Raw genomic sequence first — 21,017 nt, forward strand, 5'->3', positions numbered from 1 at the left:
TCAGGGCGGCAATATGCTCATATGCAAGGATGTTATGGCTATACATCGTCCTACGACACGCGCGCACAACCGGCATTTATTTCATGCAGCTAGCCCGGGATACCCCGACTTTTAAATAAATGAAGGGGAAAGAAAAGCAAATATGCTTGATCACGATTAAGTGAATCGTTCATGATGGCATTACAAATGCTTAAGACACCCACAAACTCCGTTCATAGATACTCGTGTAGGGAAAATCCATCATGATATCACCGGCAAACCCATTTCTTGTCAACTTCTTTTTGTCCGACACGAGCAGCAACCTGGTCAAGGGTGGCTTTGAGTGTATCCTTGGACACCTTGGGGAATCTAGATATATCCGGATTAGCATATATGTTCTAACAGCAGACACCGTGGGAACCAACCGTTTCTTCAAGATCTCGACCAACCCAATCTTACTGAGATCACTGCCTTCAACCGCTTCCTTAAAATCAGCGAGCTGATCTGGCGGGAATGGCCGTTTCGCTTTCGATGTAGGAGGTAAAGCACTGCCCGTCACCGGTGCTCCAGGGACTGCAGGAACAAGGAAGCCGTCTATGGCTGTCGCGGGTCGCGCTTTCGCAGGTACTTGATCCACGGGCTTGGGCTTAGGTTTCTCCCAGTATGCAGTCGAGAACGGGTCAATGGGGAACTTGACCGCATCAGATATAGTCTCCATCCGATAGGCCTCCATTTCAGGGTCGACTCCATTGCCAGCCCACTTAATTCCGGTAGAGACAGGCTCTAAATCACCAACAATGAGACGACGTTTGCCCCCAGCAAGGACATCATCCTCGTCATCCAGGAAACCTTCGAGATCATCTTCGCCCTCATCACTGCCTTCGTCTTCTTCTTCAGAGTCCAGCTCTTCACCTTCCTCGGGTTCCTCCCATTCTGCCTCGGAATCATAATCATAATCGGTATCCGGCAGCCCTCGGTGATAGGGATTCCGCGCAAGTCTTCTCGTGGATAACTCGGACACATGGCGGGTATAAGTTCCCTGATAGGGAGGGCGGATGTCCTCGCCAAACTTGAGAGATTTCATCGGGACCTTGCGTAGAAGCTCTTGTGGTCTTAGAGTCGGCATTACGCTCTGGTTTTGAGTAGATTGGGTTGAATCGTCAGATATTTGTAGTTGCAGCAATATGTCCTTGACTGAGATTGGTTGACGCCCACGACGGAAGGGGATTATCTGGAAGACTTCTGATGGACGGAATGGATGTGTCTGGAACGGGGTCTCGTTGCGTAGGCAGGTATCGATGGTTTCTCGTACGTGCTTGAGCGCATCGGAGTCACGCTCAAACCGATGGGGAGGTGCCACGCTTGTATGAGACTGCAAAAAGAATGCGGGAAATTCTCGCTCATAATCTGACTGCACGTCATGAGTTTCGCAAGTGGACTCGCCGGTGGTAGATGCCTTCTTCGGCGAGGGAGCGGTGATTGTCTGTCCTGATGACGAGGAAGCCGGAGGTACAGGCGGTTTCGCGAAGAAGGAGTTTAATTTCATTTGGGACTGTTCGGTTAGTATATGGGACATCTTCCTGTTAGGACGATTGTGGATGCCACTTACACGGATCTTCTTCTCCTTCTCCTCGTCCCTTTTACGCTTCTCTTCTTCTCTGGCAGCCTTTTCGTCTTCCTTGGCTTTCTTCTTTTCATCACGCTGCTTCCGCTCCTCCTCACGTTGGGCTTCTTTCTTACGTCTTTCTTCTTCCCTGTGCCGTTTCTCTTCATCACGTTCAGCGTCGCGCTTCTTTTTATCCTCTGCCTTGATGCGTCTCTCTTCTTCTCTCTTGGCTTTCTCCTCTTCTTTCTTCGCCTTCTCTTCCTCCCTTTTCGCTTTCTCCTCGGCCTTCTGGCGCTCTTTGGCTTCCTTTTCTTTTTGCTTGGAATCTGTGCCAGCAGAGACTACCTTGCGCTTCTTAGGGGCCGGGGCATCAGGATCACGATTAGAAGTGGCATTGGCGCCTGGAGATGTTGATGCCCCATCATCATTTTCCTTTTGCTTGCGCGGTGTCCTTCTCATCACGATCTCAACCGAGGGGGGAGGGGGAAAATTATTTTTGGTTTCAACTGGTGGAGAGGTAGTGTCGTCAGGTTGGGAGGGGAGAGATGGATCGCGATTTTCTTGGTTTTCGCCGGCGAACTCAGTCAACGGTCGCTTCCCATTTGGTGAGGGCAGGTGGGAATCATCAATCTCGTGAATTGAGCGTTTTCGGGCACCCGATGAAGGTGATGCGGGCAATGACGGAGCTGACTGCATCGGCGATAGAGTTGTGTTGGGTACCATTGACCCAGAGTGATTGTAAAGAGTTGATCAAGAACCCGAACTCTGAGGAGTGAATGTGGACGAGGGAAGGGGCGATGGGGACAGGCTGTCGTGTGATAGATCGCAACTTCACTTCATAGGTGGTTTAAGTCGTGAAAACCAAGGAAAGCGCGACTTGGAGAGGGAAACGATAGACGTCACTCTAATTGGCCGATTTGTCTTCAATCACGGAGTATTGACCTCGTTGTTTAATGGGTGTACGGAGTAGAGTAGTAACAGTTGGGCCAACACTGGGACGCGTTAATCGTTTCGCGCTCGCGACCGATAAGCACGTGTGCGCTTATGTAATCACTATATGACCCCCGGGCCACAGGTCCATTTCGACTCCCAGTATCAATATGGTATGAGCGTACTTTGATATTTACTCAAGTCCTATTGTTACTGTCATAATCCAATTACCTAGCACTATATGCAACAGCAATGAAGCTGCAAAGAAACCCATGGACCACTCCACGGAAGCTATCCTAAATGCGAGATGAATTGAGATAATCTTTGGGTTGAAATTAGGTACTACCTCTAAATTAAGACAAGCTAGGCCATATAACAAACGCCAGGATGGCCCCATATGCAGCCGCAGAAGGACGAAGGCAACACAGAGAGCCAGTCTATATAGACCAGCAATGCCATCGAGGATATACAGCAAGAAAGAAGGATGCCTGGAGAAAAACAGGGATGCAGCGCTTTAAATAGAACGGAGTAAATCAGACAGCAAACGTGCAAAGATATAGACAAGGCCAAAGGACGCATTGGTCTAAACCATCAAGATTGGCCGAATGGGGCCAGGTGTGGAGTTGCAACGAGATAGGTATTATGTGCAATTGACGAGGCGTTAAGAGAAATCACGTAGAAATCATGAAAGATAGAAGGTGGCGGGATATGAGAAAGAAGATGGAAGGATAACAAGAGTTGATAGACCCTGCATGGGAACAAGGGCCTCAGTCGCTGTCTGAATCGGGATTTGCGACGAAAAGTCGCACATTGGTCATGGTAGTAGTTCGCTCGTCTACACTGCCGCGTCGTCGCAACTCAGCTGCCCTTTGGGCTTTCTCGGCTGCTGTAGTGGCGGCATTCGGAGCCTGCATGTCACCAACAAAGTCGTCTTGCTCTTGCTCGCTGCTGTGTGTTGTCGCGGCATCATCTTTGTGGAGTGATGGCAGTCCGCTCTTTTTCTCTTCATGTATCTCCGCGGGTGTATTTTCCGACACTTCTGGGAGATCGGTCTTCTCATTCGGAGGTGTGCTGTTACTGCCCATCGTTCCCTGTGGCCTCGAGTATCCACTTGGGTAGCGGTGGGCACTTCCCAGAGAGCTGCGGCCGCTGCCGGTCCGTCTGTGAATTGCACCACCGTCACTGCTGATGGTGTCATCATCCCCATCGCCGACTTCGTTCGCACTGAGTCGCACGGGGACCTTGGCGCCCACTAGGTTTGAGGGCGAGAATTCCATAGCTCCCTTAGGACCGTGCTTGATCTTGCCACTAGCCAAGGTTCCTGCCCGGCCAGACCCTGCGCCATGAACTTCAAGGTATGCTCTTTTCTTGTCCCGTAGGGCTTGTTCTCGCATTCTGGCGTCTTCAGGTTGTGCCCGATCACACCACACGGTAGCTTTCTGCCGCCGCATGAGAGCCACATATCCAAGCTGAGAGTTGGCAGAGCGAGACGAAGCAGTTCGCCGGATGTCAGAAACACCTTGCCCCGCATGTACTGCAGGGTGGTGGCCGGTAGACGAGGTCGAGGTAGTGGTGCTAGACATGCGTCGAGAGGCTTGATGAGGAAGTGTCATTTGGGGAATGGGAGGTGGAGGAGGAGCGCCGTGGTAGTGCTGAGAGCCACCTGAGTAGGGCAGCACGCTGGAGGATGTCGTCCGAGTCCGGCTGTGCGTGGTCTGTGGGCTCGCTAGATGGGGCGCAAGTTGGGGCCGTGGAGAATCGTAGGACTGATATCCACCATACCCGTGCTGGGCACCAGAGAGGGGCTTCCGGGCAGGAGGCCCTTGATGGAGGGGCATTCGAAAGTCTGTCATGCTGGGCGGACTGGTACAGCAGCCTTAAAAATTCCCACGTGCGGCAGTTATAGGAGAGTTCGGTTTGCTCGCGTGCTGAGTGTTATTTCAGGATATGGGATCCTGGCCCGTCTTGGTGACTTGGAAGGCGGCGTTTCCGATGCGCGCGGCTGACGGATAGGGAGATAATGCGGCCTCAGCGCCCACTGCAGTATGCAGCCGCCACAGTCCCTTTTGGGAGGTCTCAAGCGGAAGGTTCAGAGTGGAGGCCTTAAATATGCAGCGACAGCACGGAGTTGTAGACGTGCAATGGGCTGATCCACGGGCTGATCCTCGGGGTAATTTTGAGGCGAGGGTGACGAGGTAGGAGCGCACACACGAAGTCCCGCGACTCAATCGGTCGGCGATCCGGTAACCGTAGTGAAAGCGAGAGGTTACAAAAAGGACACAACAGTACTGCCCAATAAATGTCGAATGTGGAGGAATGGTCGGGATGGGCAGGTCTTAAGGGGAGGGCAGATCGGGGGAACTTGAGGACTTTGACCGGCCGTTCCTTGGTAGAGCAAGGTGATTGGAGAATACGGAACACGGCGGAGGAAGTACTTTCCCACATAATTTGGCAGGTGGAGTACTTTGCTCAGCCACACCTGAGGCTGGGTGAAACTTACGGTATAGGGGTTACATTTCAAGGTTGAGATCACAATGTTTCAAATTGTTGTCTCTCTCCAGCTCTCCATGTCAAGATGTCATCATTATTTATCTCCCATAGGTCTTTCCTGTGGATCGATGCTACATTGACATGCCAGCCCTACAAATTCGCCTCCCGCTGAGCACGTGAATGCTTGAAAGCGACATCATATTAACGAAATCTTTGGTTATTGTCGATGAGGATAACGGCTCTGTTGCGGAAATGTTTAATAGGATGGCACAAGTCGTGGATCTACAGACTCCTCCAGCCGACGTATACCACACAGCAGGGGGCTACAGCCATCAAATGGCTCCACCATCCAGCCGCCCGTAACCACAACGCACCAAAGTACGCTATGGACAATGCCAGTCCACAGTGCCCGCGTCTTATCCCATGCTTCGGTGTCTGAGACAGGTAGATCGCTGTCTCCATTACTCCGTATATGCGAGCCATTTCCCACGGTGTATACCTAGGTAGCTTTCGGGTTAGGCGAGGAGTCGGAAATCATAGCATGGCAGCTAGCGTCGGAGACCCTAAGCGACTTCAAGTTGGTGGTAATCTTTTGCTACTCGTGCGGCGACAAGTGCATAATATTGGTCCACATTGGTCGAACTAGACGCCTAGTGGCAATTACTTTCATGCTTTCTACTCCTATCACTTCCACGTCTACCTGGGATTCGTCAGTACTGACCTATATGAAGATGGACCTGGCTCGACTCCTGTACATGTCATCCCCAGTAGAGACAATTGGATTCTGGCCAGCGTTCTAGAACACCTAGTATCTGCGACCAGACCTGGTCCTCGATGGTGAGGGAATACCGAAGTTCAAGACCTCTTTGATAGGCAGAAAGACCATCTTAGTGGGGACAGCCGCGTGTGTCATATTGCTCAAATGCTCACCTCGGTATCTGGGCATTCAATTGCATGTAAGCTACGTACCGCTGAATATAAGGGCAATTATCTTTTATTATTTGAAGTGCTAGCTTCCATATGCATGTTTCCAAACCTCTGTGATTAAAGTATGTATCACCATATAATAGGGACCGGGACCGATGATAGTGGGTTGATCGATGGCCCTTGGGGGCTTCATTGACCTGTGCGCAATGCGGGGTATACCTCGTATACCTCCTCGAATGAAGACATAGGAAGCGAATTTCTATCATATACAGGGAATGTAGTAATACTCCCATCCACAGTACATATGTAGTCATTGGTTCCAATTCTTCTAGAGTTGTATCACTGCATAATTGGACTGACCCTTCGAAGAAAGGGCATAAGCATAAAGCGATTCTATAACCCCTTCGGTTAAATACGGCGCAAATCCGCCCTTGAAAGCGCTACGTCAACATATTCTAGTAATTCTCGTAAAACAGCAAATGCCACAGTTCAATACGATAAATTTCAACACGGAAACTGCGCCACAGGAGTGGGTTGTATTAGCTCATTGGTGGAGCTCGGGAAAGCGCTGCAATGGGAAAAAAAAATTATAGTCGTGACGTCAAGATGTTTCAGCGTACCCAAGTTTGTACAAAGAGACAAAGGAAAAAGTGCCTGTGCCTGATGATAACATTGACATTCAGAAAGAGGCACAACCTTAAGAAGCCCAAGACGGAAATTGTCCCAGTGGAGAAAATAAACAAGTTGCGACATAGTTAGGCACTAGTATGAACTATTTTTTTAGACAAGTCTAACATCTGCATATCACTTGTAGTCGGAGACTTGACAGCACATAAAACATATGTATCTTTGCTTTCCAAGGGTTTTATTTGCGGATGTGTATATAATAAGGCTCCATAATCTCTCCGTAATGGCCCCCGCCGCTCCACCCACGCTAGTCTACTTTAGTCTTGGAGTATAAAATTGTACAATTGTGCAGCCCTCGCGAACAATACCGAATTTATGCCTGATTCGTCGTAGAGAAAGTATGCACCGCTGTGTTATGCTAATAGTAATATACGAGGGACGGTTAGGAATAAATAATTGAGTTGGCATATATCATTAGCATAGCTCCCAGTTGCCGAGGTCAATTCTATCGCAAAGATAATGTATGCGGTGAACATAGAAACCGGATTCAGGGCGATGTGCGAAAAAAAGAAAAGTGGTGTAAGGTTATAGAGAGTCACACAAATTGCAAGCAAGGAAGATTTCTTCATTGCATTACTGTGTTGGCTGCTTTTCTTCAGTTGAGGAGGCGTTCCCATCATCCGTGGCCTTGCCCCAAGCCTCTTCAAAGGCAGAGTCCGCCAAAGCCTCAGGCCCTGGCGCACTGAAGACTGATTCCTCGGGCACGGCACTAGGAACAGCACTATGTGATTGTGGTTCGATGATTTCCTCCTCCTCCTCCTCCTCCTTTAAGTCAGCGTCAACTTCCTTCTCAACTAACACTTGGGAGAAAGACGATGAAGCAGCTTCAGTATCGGCCAGATCCGTCTCCCTACTTGGCACCGCTTTGTTATTGGCACCAAGAAGCTCGAGGTCAAAGTTCGAACTATAGACCACGGCAGAGAAGGCTTCAAGTTCACGGACGTTCTGGTCCATGGCGACCAGATACTCATTTGGTGGGTGGGCGCCATTACCGATCACGTGTGCCTGTCGAGTCATGACAGCCAGGAGGTTGGCAAGCTTCGTCTTGCGCTCGGAGTTGGCAGCCAGGGGCACAACAGTGGCAACTGAATCGAAGGACTGCAGGGGAGCCTCCGGGTTGGAGGTAGGTGCCTTGAAGGCGTCAGCGGCGCATCTTTGGTCAATAAGGGTTGAGAATCCCTCGTTGTTAAGAAGAGTGAGCACGAGGGAGAAAGAGGGAGAGTCGATCAAATCCGCTGTCTCATCCAGGAGGTGTCGAAGCTTCGATGCTGTCTGGGAAGAGGACGGGTCAGCTACGCCCTCCACGCCCGACTCCTGTAAGACGTGTTCTTCTTCCTCCGCAGGGGGTAGCAAGCATGAAAGCCATTTTTGAGATCGTCGCTCGTCCTCGGTGCTGCCTTCCACCTTCTTTCGGATTTGCAAGGTCAACTCAGAGAGTTTGGCCAAACTGATATCCTCACGTGGATTCAAAGGTCCAAAAACTTCCTCTACGGCGACTTGCACTCTTCCCATCAGGTCCTTCCACCCGCGGTGAAGCAGCCACCAACTGAAGGCGAGGTAACGTCGGTTGGTCTCGAAGTCATCGCCCAATGTTTGAGTGAGTTCATCATCGTGATCTTCAAGTCTGATCGTCGAGGCATTGGCAGGTGGTGTAGCAAGTGAGATCACGCTGGACAGATAGTTCCGACGACCGAGCAGGTTGAGTTGAATATGAGTGAAGATGGTGAGTAAGGAGAGAGTGTAGATCATAGTAAAAGACCGAGTGACAGCTAGAAAACGTTAGCCTCTGACACATAGACACTGTCAAAATGAAGACTCACAGGTAATCTTCACTTCATTCCACAGCTGCGTCTTGTTCCGTTTGGGCCGAGGTTGTCCGTCCGAGTTCACAGAAGAGTCGCCGACCTGGCTTGCGTGCACATATCCCTCGCTCTGGAAACTGGAGAGGCTTCTTCGATCATCGTCCGGCAGACTCGGGGGTACCGAGCTCAGATCTGACCCAGTCGCCTCCCCTGCATTGAGCCGAGCCAACCTCTCCGCTCGCTTCTGCTGCAGCTCCTTGGTCAACTCCTCAACCGGGAGGGCATCGATGATATTCTCGGCCGCAGTCGGCAACAAGGCGAGGACCGTATATGTGCAATCGGTTTGGTTTTGTTCGAATCGTCGGCGTAGGCTATTGCCATGTGTTAGTGATTCCAGTTCGGGGTATTCTGGTCGGGGTTGCACGCGTTACAAGCTCGTGTGCTTGCTAGTGGAGAGATAAGAGTCATCAAGAAAAAAGGGCAACTGACTTTTCGCGAGCAATCCGATCGCTACTCATGCGCTCGCGTGCCTCGGAGATCTTGGACAGCACATATTGTCCGGCTAAGTAGCCAGCTCCTATCACCCCAGCCCCGATTGCAAGACCTTTGCGATTGCGCTGGAACCAGCGCCTCGTCGCACCGATCATATTTGTGTTTGGTGCTTCTCTCAGAAGAAGTTAAAATGGCAGTCAATTTCAAATCATGATAATTAGATCCAGGAGATGGATGGGTCCAGTACGGAGTAGATGGGGAAGAAAGGCTTCGGGCGCTGATCGCCAGTTTCAGGCCTCGGCTAGAGCTCACCGTCATGCAATGTGAGCGAACCGAGCCTGTAACCAAAGCACCATACAGGATTTAAGTACCTACAACATACAGCATCCTACATGCTATTGACACCTTACTACATGTATTTTCCCATGCCCATAAGTCATCCAACAATTACCGTGTCCCACTAGAGCTTTCTCCCCCGGATTTGGCATGGTCATCCCGCAGCAACCCGCTAATCCCCTTGTGTCTTTTGTCCCCTGTTCTCTTCTCATTGCTCTTTATACTCTCCTCGTACTCCGTATATTCCGTACTTCTTATAAATGCTCCCTAATGTTCTCTTTCAAACTGTTTTCATCCCAGTTCGATGATAAGCGATAAGCTTCAGTCGGCTACGCCCGATACAGGCCCGCCCCCCTTGCCATATCAGCCAGCCTTGGAGTCATCCACTCCACCTTACATCTATCCAGTTCCATGCAATAACTTGATTACTGACTGCCCTCTCCATTCGGTATCTACGATACTACTTCCCCCTTTACCAACAACAACCGTTCGAGACTGCACCCAACCGACCTGGTTGTGAGCTGCGTCATGGCGGGGATGGAGCCCCGCAAAACCCCTCCGGAGTACTTCCTGGAGATCTTCGCCGATACCACCCATGTGCGAGATGTACTAAAGGGTTAGTGGTGAGCCGGAGACATTATAAGCATGTACTTCGTACTAATAATTCGTGCCAGGTGTCCTGAACCTCATCTTCTTCCACCGTTACTTCCCTTCTATTCGGCCGGTCACCTTTGACGTGCTCGACTTCACACTCCCCGCTATAAATGATGCAGATCTAGAGACGCTGATTGAATCGCGCGTATCGTCTCTGGTCCGGCAGCACCTGTCCTCCGCAGCGGGGCAGGATGGCCAAATTGTCGGTGGCGGCGGGGGCGTGCGAGGACGGATCGCAGTCGAGTTCTACGAGAAGAAACGGCGTCGCTCGGGCCACTGGTTTGGCGGACTGACGGGGAAAGGCGACGAAGAGGTGTGCTGGGAGATTTGGACACTTGATGTGACGATCGCGACACCGCGCACTGAGTCCGGTATGTATAATCTGCGGGTCCTTTTATCCAGGGCTAATTCCGTTACAGAACGAGCTAAGGTGCGCAAGGCAATGGGAAATATGTTGCAAAAGGCAGCTTTGAAAATCTTGAGCGTTGTCAACCGGGATAAAGACCATATCCCGCCCATCACCACTAGCGATTCCAACCCGTTCCCCTATCGGATTGTCGTTAACCCTCGCGCTGATGGCTGGGGAAATCGCATGGGGCTCTACTGAGCTATGCGGTTTGACTAAGGACTTGGACGATACACCTCGGAATCGTCCAGTCTGGTACGTTCCCACTCCGATTATTGTTCAACCAACCGGACACGTTGCTTTTATTTCCTTCAGTGGAACATGGCCTCGGGCGATCGATCCCGGTACGACTTACGAGATTTTTACATATTATAAAAAAGGGCTATTACTATAAGTCTAAGAAACCCTTGTGTGCTGTGCTTGGACTTTCAAGCGATGGCCGTACGGAGTTAAGGGCTTAGGTGTTTGTTTATTTCTCGGATTCTTGAGAGGGTTGGGCTGTTCCTTTTTGCATTGCGGCGTAAGTACATATGGATCTCTCTTTTAAAACTCAACTACGAATATCGATATGAATATCCTGTCCCGGGCCATCTGTTGAGCCCTAATGAGGCAGCATAGAGCAGACGTGTGATCTCGGCATACAATGTCTCTTCAACCAGACCATCATGGTATTTATTCTGGAGTAGTACCGTCTAAAGTACATTCTGTTGGAGCTGCACCCTGCATGAAAGCCTGCATGTTGTAAGCAAAATGATATCTCTCGGCCAATAATCTTTCATCTAATCTCCAACACCCAATATTTAGCCGCAAATACAACTGCCCCTCCATGCAGTGTGCCACCAACCTAATGCAAACCCAAAGAGACATCACATTGCTCCAAGCAGAAGCCGACAATGACGACGAGAGTTATTTCCGACTCCTGATCAACGGGTCTGTCAGGTATATCACCATTGCCCAAGGCATCTGGAGCACAGATGATATGTGCTTCGGCCCATCTCTAGCCACGATTCTCCCCGATCTCCCTACAGGAAATTGGAACGATGGGCTAGTCGTCAAACATCCAGAGACCGGCAAGCCATACTTTGCGCGCGCCACTCGAACCTCGTTTCCTGGCGTTGAGAATACATGGCATAACACCTTTGTTGATTACATGGATCTCGGAGAGAGCAGGAGACTTCGATCGGGCGTTTACGAAGTCAAATGTCCCCAATTTGAGGAACTCGTCGTCGTCAAGTTTGCTCGCTTTGACTGGGAAATTCGATACATGGAGGGCGATACTGCTGCATACCGGTTGATTGAGGGTTATGACATTGGTCCCCGTTTCCTGGGGCATCTCACTGAAGATGGTCGGGTCATTGGTTTCGTGATGGAGCGTATTGCCAATGCACGGCATGCTGGGCCTCAGGATCTTGATATTTGCCAGCAGACTCTCGCTCGTTTACATGCTTTGGGGATTAGACATGGTGATGTGAATCGGTTCAACTTCCTAATTCGTGGTGGGAAAGCTATTTTGTTTGATTTTGACACGGCCCGCAAGTGTGATGATCCTAAGTTGCTTGCTGAAGAGCTCCGCAACTTACAAGAAGCCCTGGAATCTTCGTCGGACAAGGGTGGCGGAGGGTATCTTTGCTAGTACTAGTTAGCTCTCACTCTCGTATACAGCGTACATGCAGTTGGCTTTGAGACTGTGTATTTCGGAAGAGATTCTTAGACTAGACATCAATATTAGCTGACAGTGTCGTTGCACTTTTCTTGCTCATATCAAGTAAGCACAGCATGCTAAAACGATAGAGGCCAAGGTGATTGTGACTGATAATCGCAAGGAGAGGATTGAAACGGCGTCTTTACTGACTGCGCATCTCAGGGCTGCTAGCCCGTTCGTTGTCGACTTCTCTGTTATTGAGCAGGACGTTATTCAGTCTTCATTCTAGATACGAATCCGGTCTGGGGATGGTGACCACGTTGTCATTCATGGTGAGGTATGCGGCTTGTTCAAGTTTTACAGCAGCTCCTTCGGAAGCGAATAAGAGCTTGGACGATACACCTCGGGTTCGTCAAATGGCTTGACCCAAGTCATGTAGCTTCTGTGGGGACGCAGCTCGATGGCGCATAGGCAACCCCCGAAGATACATGTAGATGACGTAGATCTCGAACATCTGAAAATAACTGCATCCACATTCGCAATGTACGAACTAAACGACTAATCCCCTTGAGTATGACAAAATGGCAAGAACCAAAAATAAAACATTCTCATTCGGATATCCAACCCCGGACCCGTCGCAACATTTCTCGGGTCCTCTCTATCTCATGTTCCAGCTATCGCACTGCTCCTATTTAATCACGGCAACGAAGCTTTGAGCCAACTACTTCACTTCGTGCTTAGGGCCCCGCTTGGCACAGAGAATCGGATCCGCGACCCGCGCGCAAGCAGGTTTCGCGGAGCTTATATTGTCGATGCGATTCTCAGTTAAAAGGTGAAACTACACCCTTTAGGTGGAGTGGGGCTTGCTCGCAGCCTCGGCCTGGGCGCGGAGGTTGGAGGAGGTACCGTTGGAGGAGAAGAAACGGCCAACCACGGGCTGGAGGAAGGAGTGGAAGACAACTTGGGCACCGCTGCGAAAGAAGTCAACTACCGGTCTCAACTTGGTCATAAGATAGTAACATACCTGGTCTGGGGAAGAGCCATCCACATGATCAGGACGAACTTGAAGATGTAGTAGAAGGCTGCGATCAGTTAGCAAAATAGTAGGAAAATTAGCGTCTTGTGGGCACATACGGAACCAGTAAGCAGCACTGATGGCGCTCTCAATGACAGTCAGGAAAGCGAAGACAACCCAGTACTATCAGGTCATATGTTAGAATTACTGATCGCGTGCGAGCAGGAAAGATGTCACGTGGATGGTGTATGATAATCCCCAACCGGCGGTGATTTCATACATCCGCATGATTGCGACAACAAGCTAATAGAATCATATGAACATACCGTGAGCCACTATGAGTGAAGAAAGACAAAGTTAGCAATTTGTGCTTGGAAAGGAAAAAATTTACCAAAAAAATCTTACCTGAGTATCATCGTGAGTGCTTGAGGTGAAAAGCGCCTGAAGGGAGTAGTAACCGGGGATCAGGAAACCGGCAAAGTTCACGAGGAACTCGCCAGCAATGTTAAAGAAGACAAGGAAGAAGTAGATTCCGACAAGGCCGAGGATGACATAGACCTTGGGGACATTGGTCTGCCGCTCAAGGTTGGCAAGGACAGGGTACTTGGAGAGCTACAAAAATGACGGATGTCAGCTCGAAATCATAGCAATAGATAGCACAGTAAAGTAGCTATCAGATAATGGGATTGTAGTCGCTCCTGCTGTGGTCGCTGGCACTGAGGAACACTGCAGGCACAAGGCGAGGGCTAGACCTGAGGCGCCAGCGAAACACACAACAATGGCTGGAAACGTACCTCCTTGTCAAGCTGAGAAATGGAGTGCTGGGCACGCTCCTGGAAAGAGGCCATTTTTGCTTATAAAGGGTATTTGTGGGAAAACAAGTCAAAGAGCTAATAGGATGACAATGGAGCGAGGGATGATGAGAATGCAACCGGTCAAGCTGGCGGCAAGAAGACAGAGGCTAGCCTGTGTGTATCACGTGATATGCATGACGTATCCGTCGCTGCCATGTGAAGCTGCATCTGGTAATTTCTTATTGGTTTTTATTGGTTCAAGTATATGAGAGTATATCAGTAGCGTATATGTATCAGAAGATCAAGCCCTGAAGATCATGCAGATATATGGTCGCTTACATCTCTAAAAATACTGTCACCGGAGTGCCTGTTAACTGAGGGGCTAAGGCAAACATATTGATGGCCTTAAAATGTAGCGAGGTTTAAGCTTCAGAAGTGCTAGGGTTAGTTAATGTACTAATGTATCGATGTATTAATGTACCTTGAAACAGATCTCAAATGGAATCGAGTTGAATGTATCAGAAGCCAGTTCGCTTTCCTCTCCACAAATCCCCCGAGATAGTCATACATCCCACACATGACGTACGCGGCTTTTGCCCGAAGGCATCGAGGGCCGTTTGCTCTATGTTGTACTCCATATAGATAAATACATATCTACCTACGGAGTAGCCCGATTGCCTCCCATTTCGATTATATTTCCTTCCCTTACATCATGAAACCGGGGAGAGTTCCTTTGTGGGCCTCCCCCTGCAGCAGTTGGTCTGTTCGTGCCGATATGATGCATCCTTCCCCTTCTCCCGAGGTCCCCGCCTATAAACATTGACCAATTGTGGAACACGGCATTAATCCCACACTCTTTGTCTGGTACATGAGGTTTCAATCTGAATTAAAATAAAAAAACAGATAGATGCTGAGCCTCTTGAAACACAAGTGACCTGTGCTTCACCCCCCGTGATAGTCACGTGATCAGTATTTACAGCGATGGCAATTGAAGCCGGCAAAGAAAAGATTAAAAACCCCAGAAAAGACCAAAAAGAAAAAGGATTCAAACATTGCCGAGAGGACAGAATACACTTACAGTTAGTGCCTGACCGCCAGAGACGATCTCGGCATATGATGTGATTGGGTCGCAGGGCTAAACAGAGAGAGGCAATTAGCCTAACTCCCCGTTATCAGACTTTCTCCCCCTAAAAAAGGCCCCCCCATGCAGCAACGTCTAAATATCTACGCATCACTTTATCTGTGTTGATACTCCTCAGTGGATACTGGAATCCTTCGAATCCCTCGAATCTCCATATCCCGTGCTCGAAAAGGCGGGCCATGTAACCGCACCCGCGTACCGCCCTTCTAAGCTCTTCCGTCCCCGAGGGAGCTACACAATACAATTGAAAGCATTCAACGTGGTTTATGCGTCAATTTATCACAGCCAACTGTTCTACGATTTGAGGTCGTCATCTACACCACGTGGGATCCACCTTTGATCCTCGAGAGCTATTTCGATTTCCATTCCGAATCGCTACAGTACATCGATACACACTTTTCTCAATGCGGCCACAGTGAGTCCATGGATACTTCTCCAATACCCCACAGATACAATTCTAATTGTTTGTTTGCGCCCTACTTAGACGCGAATACCATATTGTTGTCTTGGGTGCTGGTAGGAACATTTCCTCCTGAGATATTTCCATAGGTCACAGGCTGACCACAGGCATTCCCATGCGACGCGGTAATAGGAGGTGTTGGAAAAAGTTGCCTGACAGGTTTGTTCCACGTCTTCCCAGCTCTGCCCTGAGTCTCCAAGCTGATCAACAATTATCTTCCAGCCCAATTCGTTCAAAATGTTTGGATCGAGAGCTACGACCCCACGATCGAGGATTCATACCGGAAACAGATCGAGGTAGACGTAAGTTGTCTACAATGCGCTGGAAATTACTCGGCCGTTAACCGATCTTGATAGGGTCGACAATGTATACTAGAGATGTGAGTAACTCGGTGGTTCGGATGTGGCATGATGCTAAATTTTCGAAGTCTTGACACCGCAGGAACAGAACAATTCAGTAAGTCTCCCCCAAATCAGCACATCTACCCATGAGAGATCAAAGCTAACAATCCACAAGCGGCCATGAGGTAAATCTAGCCATCCATCCATCCATCCACCCACGATCGATTCCGCAGACCGACCAGAGAAAAGCACACCGTACTAACAGCACTCTCTCCAGAGAGCTCTACATGAAACAAGGTCAAGGCTTCCTCCTCGTCTTCTCCATCACCAGCACGTCCTCCTTAAACGAACTCTCCGAGCTCCGCGAACAAATCATCCGAATCAAAGACGACGAAAACGTCCCAATCGTGATCGTGGGCAACAAATCTGACTTGGAGGAAGACCGCGCCGTACCACGTGCTCGCGCCTTCGGTCTATCCCAGAAATGGGGTAACGCCCCATACTACGAGACCTCTGCCCGCCGCCGCGCAAACGTCAACGAAGTCTTCGTCGATCTGTGTCGCCAGATCATCCGCAAAGACTCCGAGGGCTCAAGGACCAGCAGCGATCCCAACCGCAAGCGCGAGGGCCCGAACCGCCATGACCGCAAGAGAGACAATCGCCGGCCGAGACGCCGCGGGCCGTGTGTCATCCTTTGATTCAACAGTTCGAGGGACCCCTCTGTGACTGAGGGCCCTTGTCTTGTTTCATTTTCATGCGATACGACCCTCTGCAACCTATGCCTTACCCGACGCTGCTATGCATCTTGACATGTCATGTATGACTGATGTTCTTTCTATATGTTGCCGATATTTCTGTGCCTCTCTCATAGAACCATGCTTCGCTGCTACAGATTTGTATCTTTTCTTTTCTTTAGGCTGTACACAATTGGTGTCATCCTCTTTTTTTCTTTTCATATTTGACATATTTGAGGTTTGGTTGATCTGGACTCTAAAAAGGTTACTTACACGAGATGGATAAAAAAGTGCTTTCTTTTCTTTTTGTCCTGTTACTATCATCGTTGGGTTTGATGTGGCTAGTGCTAGATCATTTGTTGGGCATGTGGTTGACCACTTCGCCATCAACACAGAAAGGCATGGAACTATAGTACAGGATATGATGTGCGACCCGGCCATTTCCATCTATGAGCTCCTCGAGCCGGCCGTACAGTTCTAAAGGTCCACTAGACTAAAGAACGATAGTCTGCAGAGGGCTGTAGTCCATCATGTGATGCGAGGTGACTATTCACCGGATATTCCTGTTTGACTATTCGAAATGTCACATAAAGTCAATGACACGTGAACATATATCTTGCATCCTATGCTTTTTTTCAAATGTGATCGTACATAAGAAAGTTTGCATACCTCGATCCAACCCGGCGCTCTACATCCGGAACACGCCAAACCTGGTTTGCACATCCGGCTCAGCCTTGCCACTGAGCGCAGCTGCCAGACCCAACCCTAGCATTTTCCTCGTCTGAGATGGCGGGATGATACCATCATCCCACAAACGAGCCGACGAAAACGTCGCTTCAGATTCACGGTCAATGCGATCTTTCAAAGCCGGATCAGCCGATCGTCCGACAGCCTCCATAACGGCAGAGAGTTGCTCAGAGCCCATGACACCGATCTTCGCATTAGGCCACATGAAGAGAAGACGAGGCGAGTAGGCACGACCACTAAAGCAATACCAGTTAAAGAGGAGAAGTAGAGACAGCCTAAGGGAGAAACTTACCACATCCCGTAGTTACCAGCACCAGCACTGGACCCAAATACAACAGTGAACTTGGGGACATCCGCGCACGCAACAGCAGTGACAAGCTTAGCACCGTTCTTCGCGATACCGCCCTTCTCGGCATCAGCGCCGACCATGAAGCCTGAGATATTCTGCAAGAAGACAAGAGGGATCCGCCGTTGAGCACAGAGCTCAATGAAGTGTGCTCCCTTGAGCGAGGACTCGGAGAACAAGATTCCATTGTTAGCGACGATGCCGACGCGATGGCCGTGGATGCGGGCAAAGCCCGTTACCAGGGTCGAGCCATAGTCACGCTTAAACTCGGCGAATTCACTCCCATCGACAATCCGCGCGATGACCTCGTGGACAGGGATCTGGCGGCGTAGATTCGTGCCAACGATCCCGTTTAGCTCATTAGGGTCGTACAGCGGTTCTTTCACGACAAGCGAATCTCCATTGCCGTTCTCCAGCTGGAGCGGAGTTGTCGTGGTAGGGTAATTGAGATTCGCGACGGAGCGGCGAGCAAGGACAATAGCATGTGCATCATCAACAGCCAGGTAGTCCGTTACACCGGAGATGCTCGAATGCAGCTGACCGCCACCCAGGTCCTCGGCGGAGACCTCCTCGCCCGTCGCGGCCTTGACGAGAGGCGGGCCTGCCAGGAAGATGGTACCCTGGTTCTCAACGATTATGGTCTCGTCGCTCATAGCAGGCACGTATGCGCCACCCGCTGTGCAGGGGCCCATGACAACGGAGAGTTGTGGGATGCCCAGGGAGCTCATGCGGGCTTGGTTGAAGAAGATCCGGCCGAAGTGATCGCGGTCTGGGAACACATCTGCCTGGTGAGGCAGGTTTGCGCCACCGGAATCAACCAGGTAGATACAGGGGAGGCGGTTCTCTTGCGCAATCGCCTGTGCGCGGAGGTGCTTCTTCACTGTGATGGGGTAGTAGGTGCCGCCCTTGACGGTGCTGTCGTTGGCAACGATCATGCAGTTGACACCCTCGACCATTCCAATGCCCGTAATGATACCGCCTGCTGGAACGTCCTCGCCTTCGTAGACACCGTGTCCTGCGAGCGCTGATAGCTCCAGGAAGGAGGTGCCTGGATCAACTAGGGCGGATATCCGATCCCTTGGAAGCATTTTACCGCGGGCGATGTGCTTCTCACGTGCTTTGTCGTTTCCTCCGCGTGCAATCTTTGTGTGTAGGCCGTTCATCCGGTCCAGGAGCTCCTGCATTTGTTCGCTATTTTCGCGGTACTCCTGTGAGGAGGTATCCACTGCTGTGGGAAGTACGGAGAGGGCTGAGGCATGGTGAGGATGTGTGTAACTTGCTACTGTTCTATAAGTTGGTCGCGTAATATTTGTTGGCTGGCGGAATGAATTGAGACATTTGCGTGGACCGAGCCGTGAGCCCCAGCTCCGAAGGACGAGCGGGGACGGGGCACGCATTGCGGGGAAGATGGGGAACTGTAGCTGGTTCTGAAAGCAGAATGTCAGAGGCTCAAGTCAAAATGGAGAGGAATTTTATAAGTACGCTCTGAGGTTCACGAAGTATTTAAAGTCATACGAGCAGTGGCAGAAGAGAAGCGAGACACAAAGCTGGGGTTTCTCCAAATGCGGAGATGCGACGATTGCCGCATGTACCCGAGGGCCATCATCATCCCACCGAGAGTGCCAGAAAGGACCAAAAGACGTGGACAATTGTTGAGGCAGAGAGAGGATAGAATAGACAGATTAATTAGCTTGTAGTTATATTATACTATTGGCCAGATACCCAAAGAAAGCGTGAAGACTTGCGTGTTCCAAGGTGGGAAACTCGTAAATACGTAGTGCAACAAGCCCTGGATTGCGCGCCGAGGACTACCGCTCCCCACTGAGCGCATACTTAAAAGGTCCACTTCCCCAAAGACAATTCCCCCGGATTTCGCATTTTACATCGATTCTCCTATATAACCATGGCTTCCTTAACCCTCCCTTCTCTCCTTCGCACATCAACGCGAGCGGTGCGGCTAAACCGCACCCCCGCACTCACCCCATGTTTCCGCTCCATCTCAACAAAACACCCCAAGGGCTTCATACCTCCGTCCGAGGATGATCTTCTAGAGCTGCGAGAGCGCGTGCAAGATTTCACAAGTACGCTACCCATGCTCTTGCCCAAGCCGTCATTTCTAACCTTGCTGTAGGGCGAGAGATCCCAGCCGATGTTGCTGCGCGGACAGATGAACAGAATGAGTTCCCAGCAGAAATGTGGAGGAAGATGGGTGATGCTGGGTATGGGTTCTGAAATGGTTGACTCTCTTCTTCAAGAAGGGAGTGTGTTATGCAGCGCATGCTAACAAGGACGAAGGTTTCTCGGTGTGACAGCCAACGAGGAGTACGGTGGCTTGGGTATGGGCTACCAAGCACATTGCGTGGTGATGGAAGAGATCAGCCGAGCATCCGGTATGTCCCCTAGTATATGGCAGTCTGAAAATCGATCTAACGATTCTGATAAAAAGGAAGCATCGGACTCTCTTACGCCGCCCACTCCCAGCTCTGCGTGAACCAGCTCTCCCTTAATGGCTCGACAGAACAAAAGGAGCGCATTCTTCCCGGTCTCCTATCCGGCGAGAAGGTCGGTGCTCTTGCAATGTCGGAGCACTCAGCTGGCTCCGATGTAGTCAGCATGAAGACCACGGCGAAGGAAGTTGATGGAGGCTGGCTCTTGAACGGAACCAAGATGTGGATTACCAACGTAAGTTGTTTCGGTATAGATGAGATGGACGTTCCGAACTCGTCGCTCACACTTTATTACAGGGCCCCGATGCCGATTACATTGTCGTGTACGCCAAGACAGAGCCTGAATTAGGCTCGAAAGGTATCACGGCGTTCCTGGTTGAGAAGGACTTCAAGGGCTTCTCGTGCGCACGTAAGCTAGACAAGCTGGGTATGCGTGGCTCTAACACAGGCGAGCTCATCTTCGAGGATGTCTTCGTTCCCCGGGAGAACCTCCTGGGCGAAGTCAACCGCGGTGTTCGCGTATTGATGGAGGGTCTGGACTTGGAGCGACTAGTCCTGAGTGCAGGACCACTAGGGTGAGCCATCCCGCACCACAACACACGTCTCTCATTCTAACACTCTCTAGAATCATGCAAGCCGCACTTGACCTGGTCCTTCCTTACACACACGTGCGCAAGCAATTCGGTGCACCGATCGCCCACAACCAGCTGGTCCAAGGCAAGCTTGCGGACATGTACACTAAGCTAGCTGCCTCGCGTGCATACACCTACGCCACGGCACGGCAGGTAGACAACGCCGCCGTGGAACCTGGCGAGTTGACCGTCCGCACCCAGGACTGTGCGGGTGCGATCCTTTACGCCGCTGAACGTGCGACTGAATGCACGCTTGACGCCATCCAGCTCATGGGGGGCAGTGGATATATCAATGAGATCCCTGCTGGGCGTCTTCTGCGGGACGCGAAGCTGTATGAGATTGGTGCCGGTACAAGCGAGATCCGCAGGATGGTTATTGGGCGCGCATTCAACAAGGAGTATGCTTAAG

At 50.5% G+C, this 21,017-nt stretch overlaps 9 protein-coding genes across 9 annotated transcripts; 4 read left to right on the plus strand and 5 right to left on the minus strand.

The window, feature by feature from the left end:
- Window positions 1–248: 248 nt before the first annotated feature.
- Window positions 249–2,308, minus strand: N7525_008411 (putative chromatin assembly factor 1 subunit A; the record flags this gene model as incomplete). Its single annotated transcript, XM_002567143.2, has 3 exons — window positions 249–348; window positions 405–1,531; window positions 1,589–2,308. 3 exons carry the CDS (start codon window positions 2,306–2,308, stop codon window positions 249–251), a joined length of 1,947 nt encoding a protein of 648 aa, XP_002567189.2.
- A 974-nt stretch (window positions 2,309–3,282) lies between these two features.
- N7525_008412 (uncharacterized protein) lies at window positions 3,283–4,368 on the minus strand (the record flags this gene model as incomplete). The annotated part of the gene is made up of 1 exon (XM_002567142.1): window positions 3,283–4,368. The coding sequence occupies one exon, from the start codon at window positions 4,366–4,368 to the stop codon at window positions 3,283–3,285; it is 1,086 nt and encodes a 361-aa protein (XP_002567188.1).
- A 2,824-nt stretch (window positions 4,369–7,192) lies between these two features.
- N7525_008413 (peroxisomal biogenesis factor 3) lies at window positions 7,193–9,068 on the minus strand (the record flags this gene model as incomplete). The annotated part of the gene is made up of 3 exons (XM_002567141.1): window positions 7,193–8,388; window positions 8,440–8,792; window positions 8,911–9,068. 3 exons carry the CDS (start codon window positions 9,066–9,068, stop codon window positions 7,193–7,195), a joined length of 1,707 nt encoding a protein of 568 aa, XP_002567187.1.
- Window positions 9,069–9,777: 709 nt separating this feature from the next.
- Window positions 9,778–10,510, plus strand: N7525_008414 (autophagy-related protein 101; the record flags this gene model as incomplete). The annotated part of the gene is made up of 3 exons (XM_002567140.2): window positions 9,778–9,865; window positions 9,924–10,274; window positions 10,323–10,510. 3 exons carry the CDS (start codon window positions 9,778–9,780, stop codon window positions 10,508–10,510), a joined length of 627 nt encoding a protein of 208 aa, XP_002567186.2.
- A 625-nt stretch (window positions 10,511–11,135) lies between these two features.
- On the plus strand, window positions 11,136–11,942 carry N7525_008415 (uncharacterized protein; the record flags this gene model as incomplete). The annotated part of the gene is made up of 1 exon (XM_002567139.2): window positions 11,136–11,942. One exon carries the CDS (start codon window positions 11,136–11,138, stop codon window positions 11,940–11,942), a length of 807 nt encoding a protein of 268 aa, XP_002567185.2.
- Window positions 11,943–12,784: 842 nt separating this feature from the next.
- yop1 (putative membrane biogenesis protein (Yop1)) lies at window positions 12,785–13,854 on the minus strand. Its single transcript, XM_002567138.2, has 6 exons — window positions 13,761–13,854; window positions 13,372–13,578; window positions 13,293–13,301; window positions 13,086–13,149; window positions 12,976–13,033; window positions 12,785–12,922 (listed from the first exon to the last, which is right to left on the minus strand). Exons 1-6 carry the CDS (start codon window positions 13,812–13,814, stop codon window positions 12,799–12,801), a joined length of 516 nt encoding a protein of 171 aa, XP_002567184.1. The 5' UTR covers window positions 13,815–13,854; the 3' UTR covers window positions 12,785–12,798.
- Window positions 13,855–15,305: 1,451 nt separating this feature from the next.
- On the plus strand, window positions 15,306–16,400 carry N7525_008417 (uncharacterized protein; the record flags this gene model as incomplete). Its single annotated transcript, XM_061214383.1, has 8 exons — window positions 15,306–15,316; window positions 15,386–15,417; window positions 15,469–15,486; window positions 15,584–15,663; window positions 15,718–15,740; window positions 15,789–15,817; window positions 15,878–15,887; window positions 15,980–16,400. The coding sequence occupies 8 exons, from the start codon at window positions 15,306–15,308 to the stop codon at window positions 16,398–16,400; spliced, it is 624 nt and encodes a 207-aa protein (XP_061068814.1).
- A 724-nt stretch (window positions 16,401–17,124) lies between these two features.
- N7525_008418 (putative 3-methylcrotonyl-CoA carboxylase, beta subunit (MccB)) lies at window positions 17,125–18,926 on the minus strand (the record flags this gene model as incomplete). The annotated part of the gene is made up of 2 exons (XM_002567136.1): window positions 17,125–17,419; window positions 17,476–18,926. 2 exons carry the CDS (start codon window positions 18,924–18,926, stop codon window positions 17,125–17,127), a joined length of 1,746 nt encoding a protein of 581 aa, XP_002567182.1.
- A 506-nt stretch (window positions 18,927–19,432) lies between these two features.
- Window positions 19,433–21,016, plus strand: N7525_008419 (isovaleryl-CoA dehydrogenase; the record flags this gene model as incomplete). Its single annotated transcript, XM_002567135.1, has 6 exons — window positions 19,433–19,610; window positions 19,661–19,748; window positions 19,825–19,919; window positions 19,976–20,211; window positions 20,274–20,551; window positions 20,602–21,016. 6 exons carry the CDS (start codon window positions 19,433–19,435, stop codon window positions 21,014–21,016), a joined length of 1,290 nt encoding a protein of 429 aa, XP_002567181.1.
- Between the last annotated feature and the right edge of the window lies 1 nt (window position 21,017).

The sequence above is a fragment of the Penicillium rubens genome (assembly GCF_028828025.1).
Source record: "Penicillium rubens strain IBT 27055 chromosome Unknown utg000003l_segment0_segment0, whole genome shotgun sequence".
Classification (NCBI taxonomy): domain Eukaryota; kingdom Fungi; phylum Ascomycota; class Eurotiomycetes; order Eurotiales; family Aspergillaceae; genus Penicillium; species Penicillium rubens.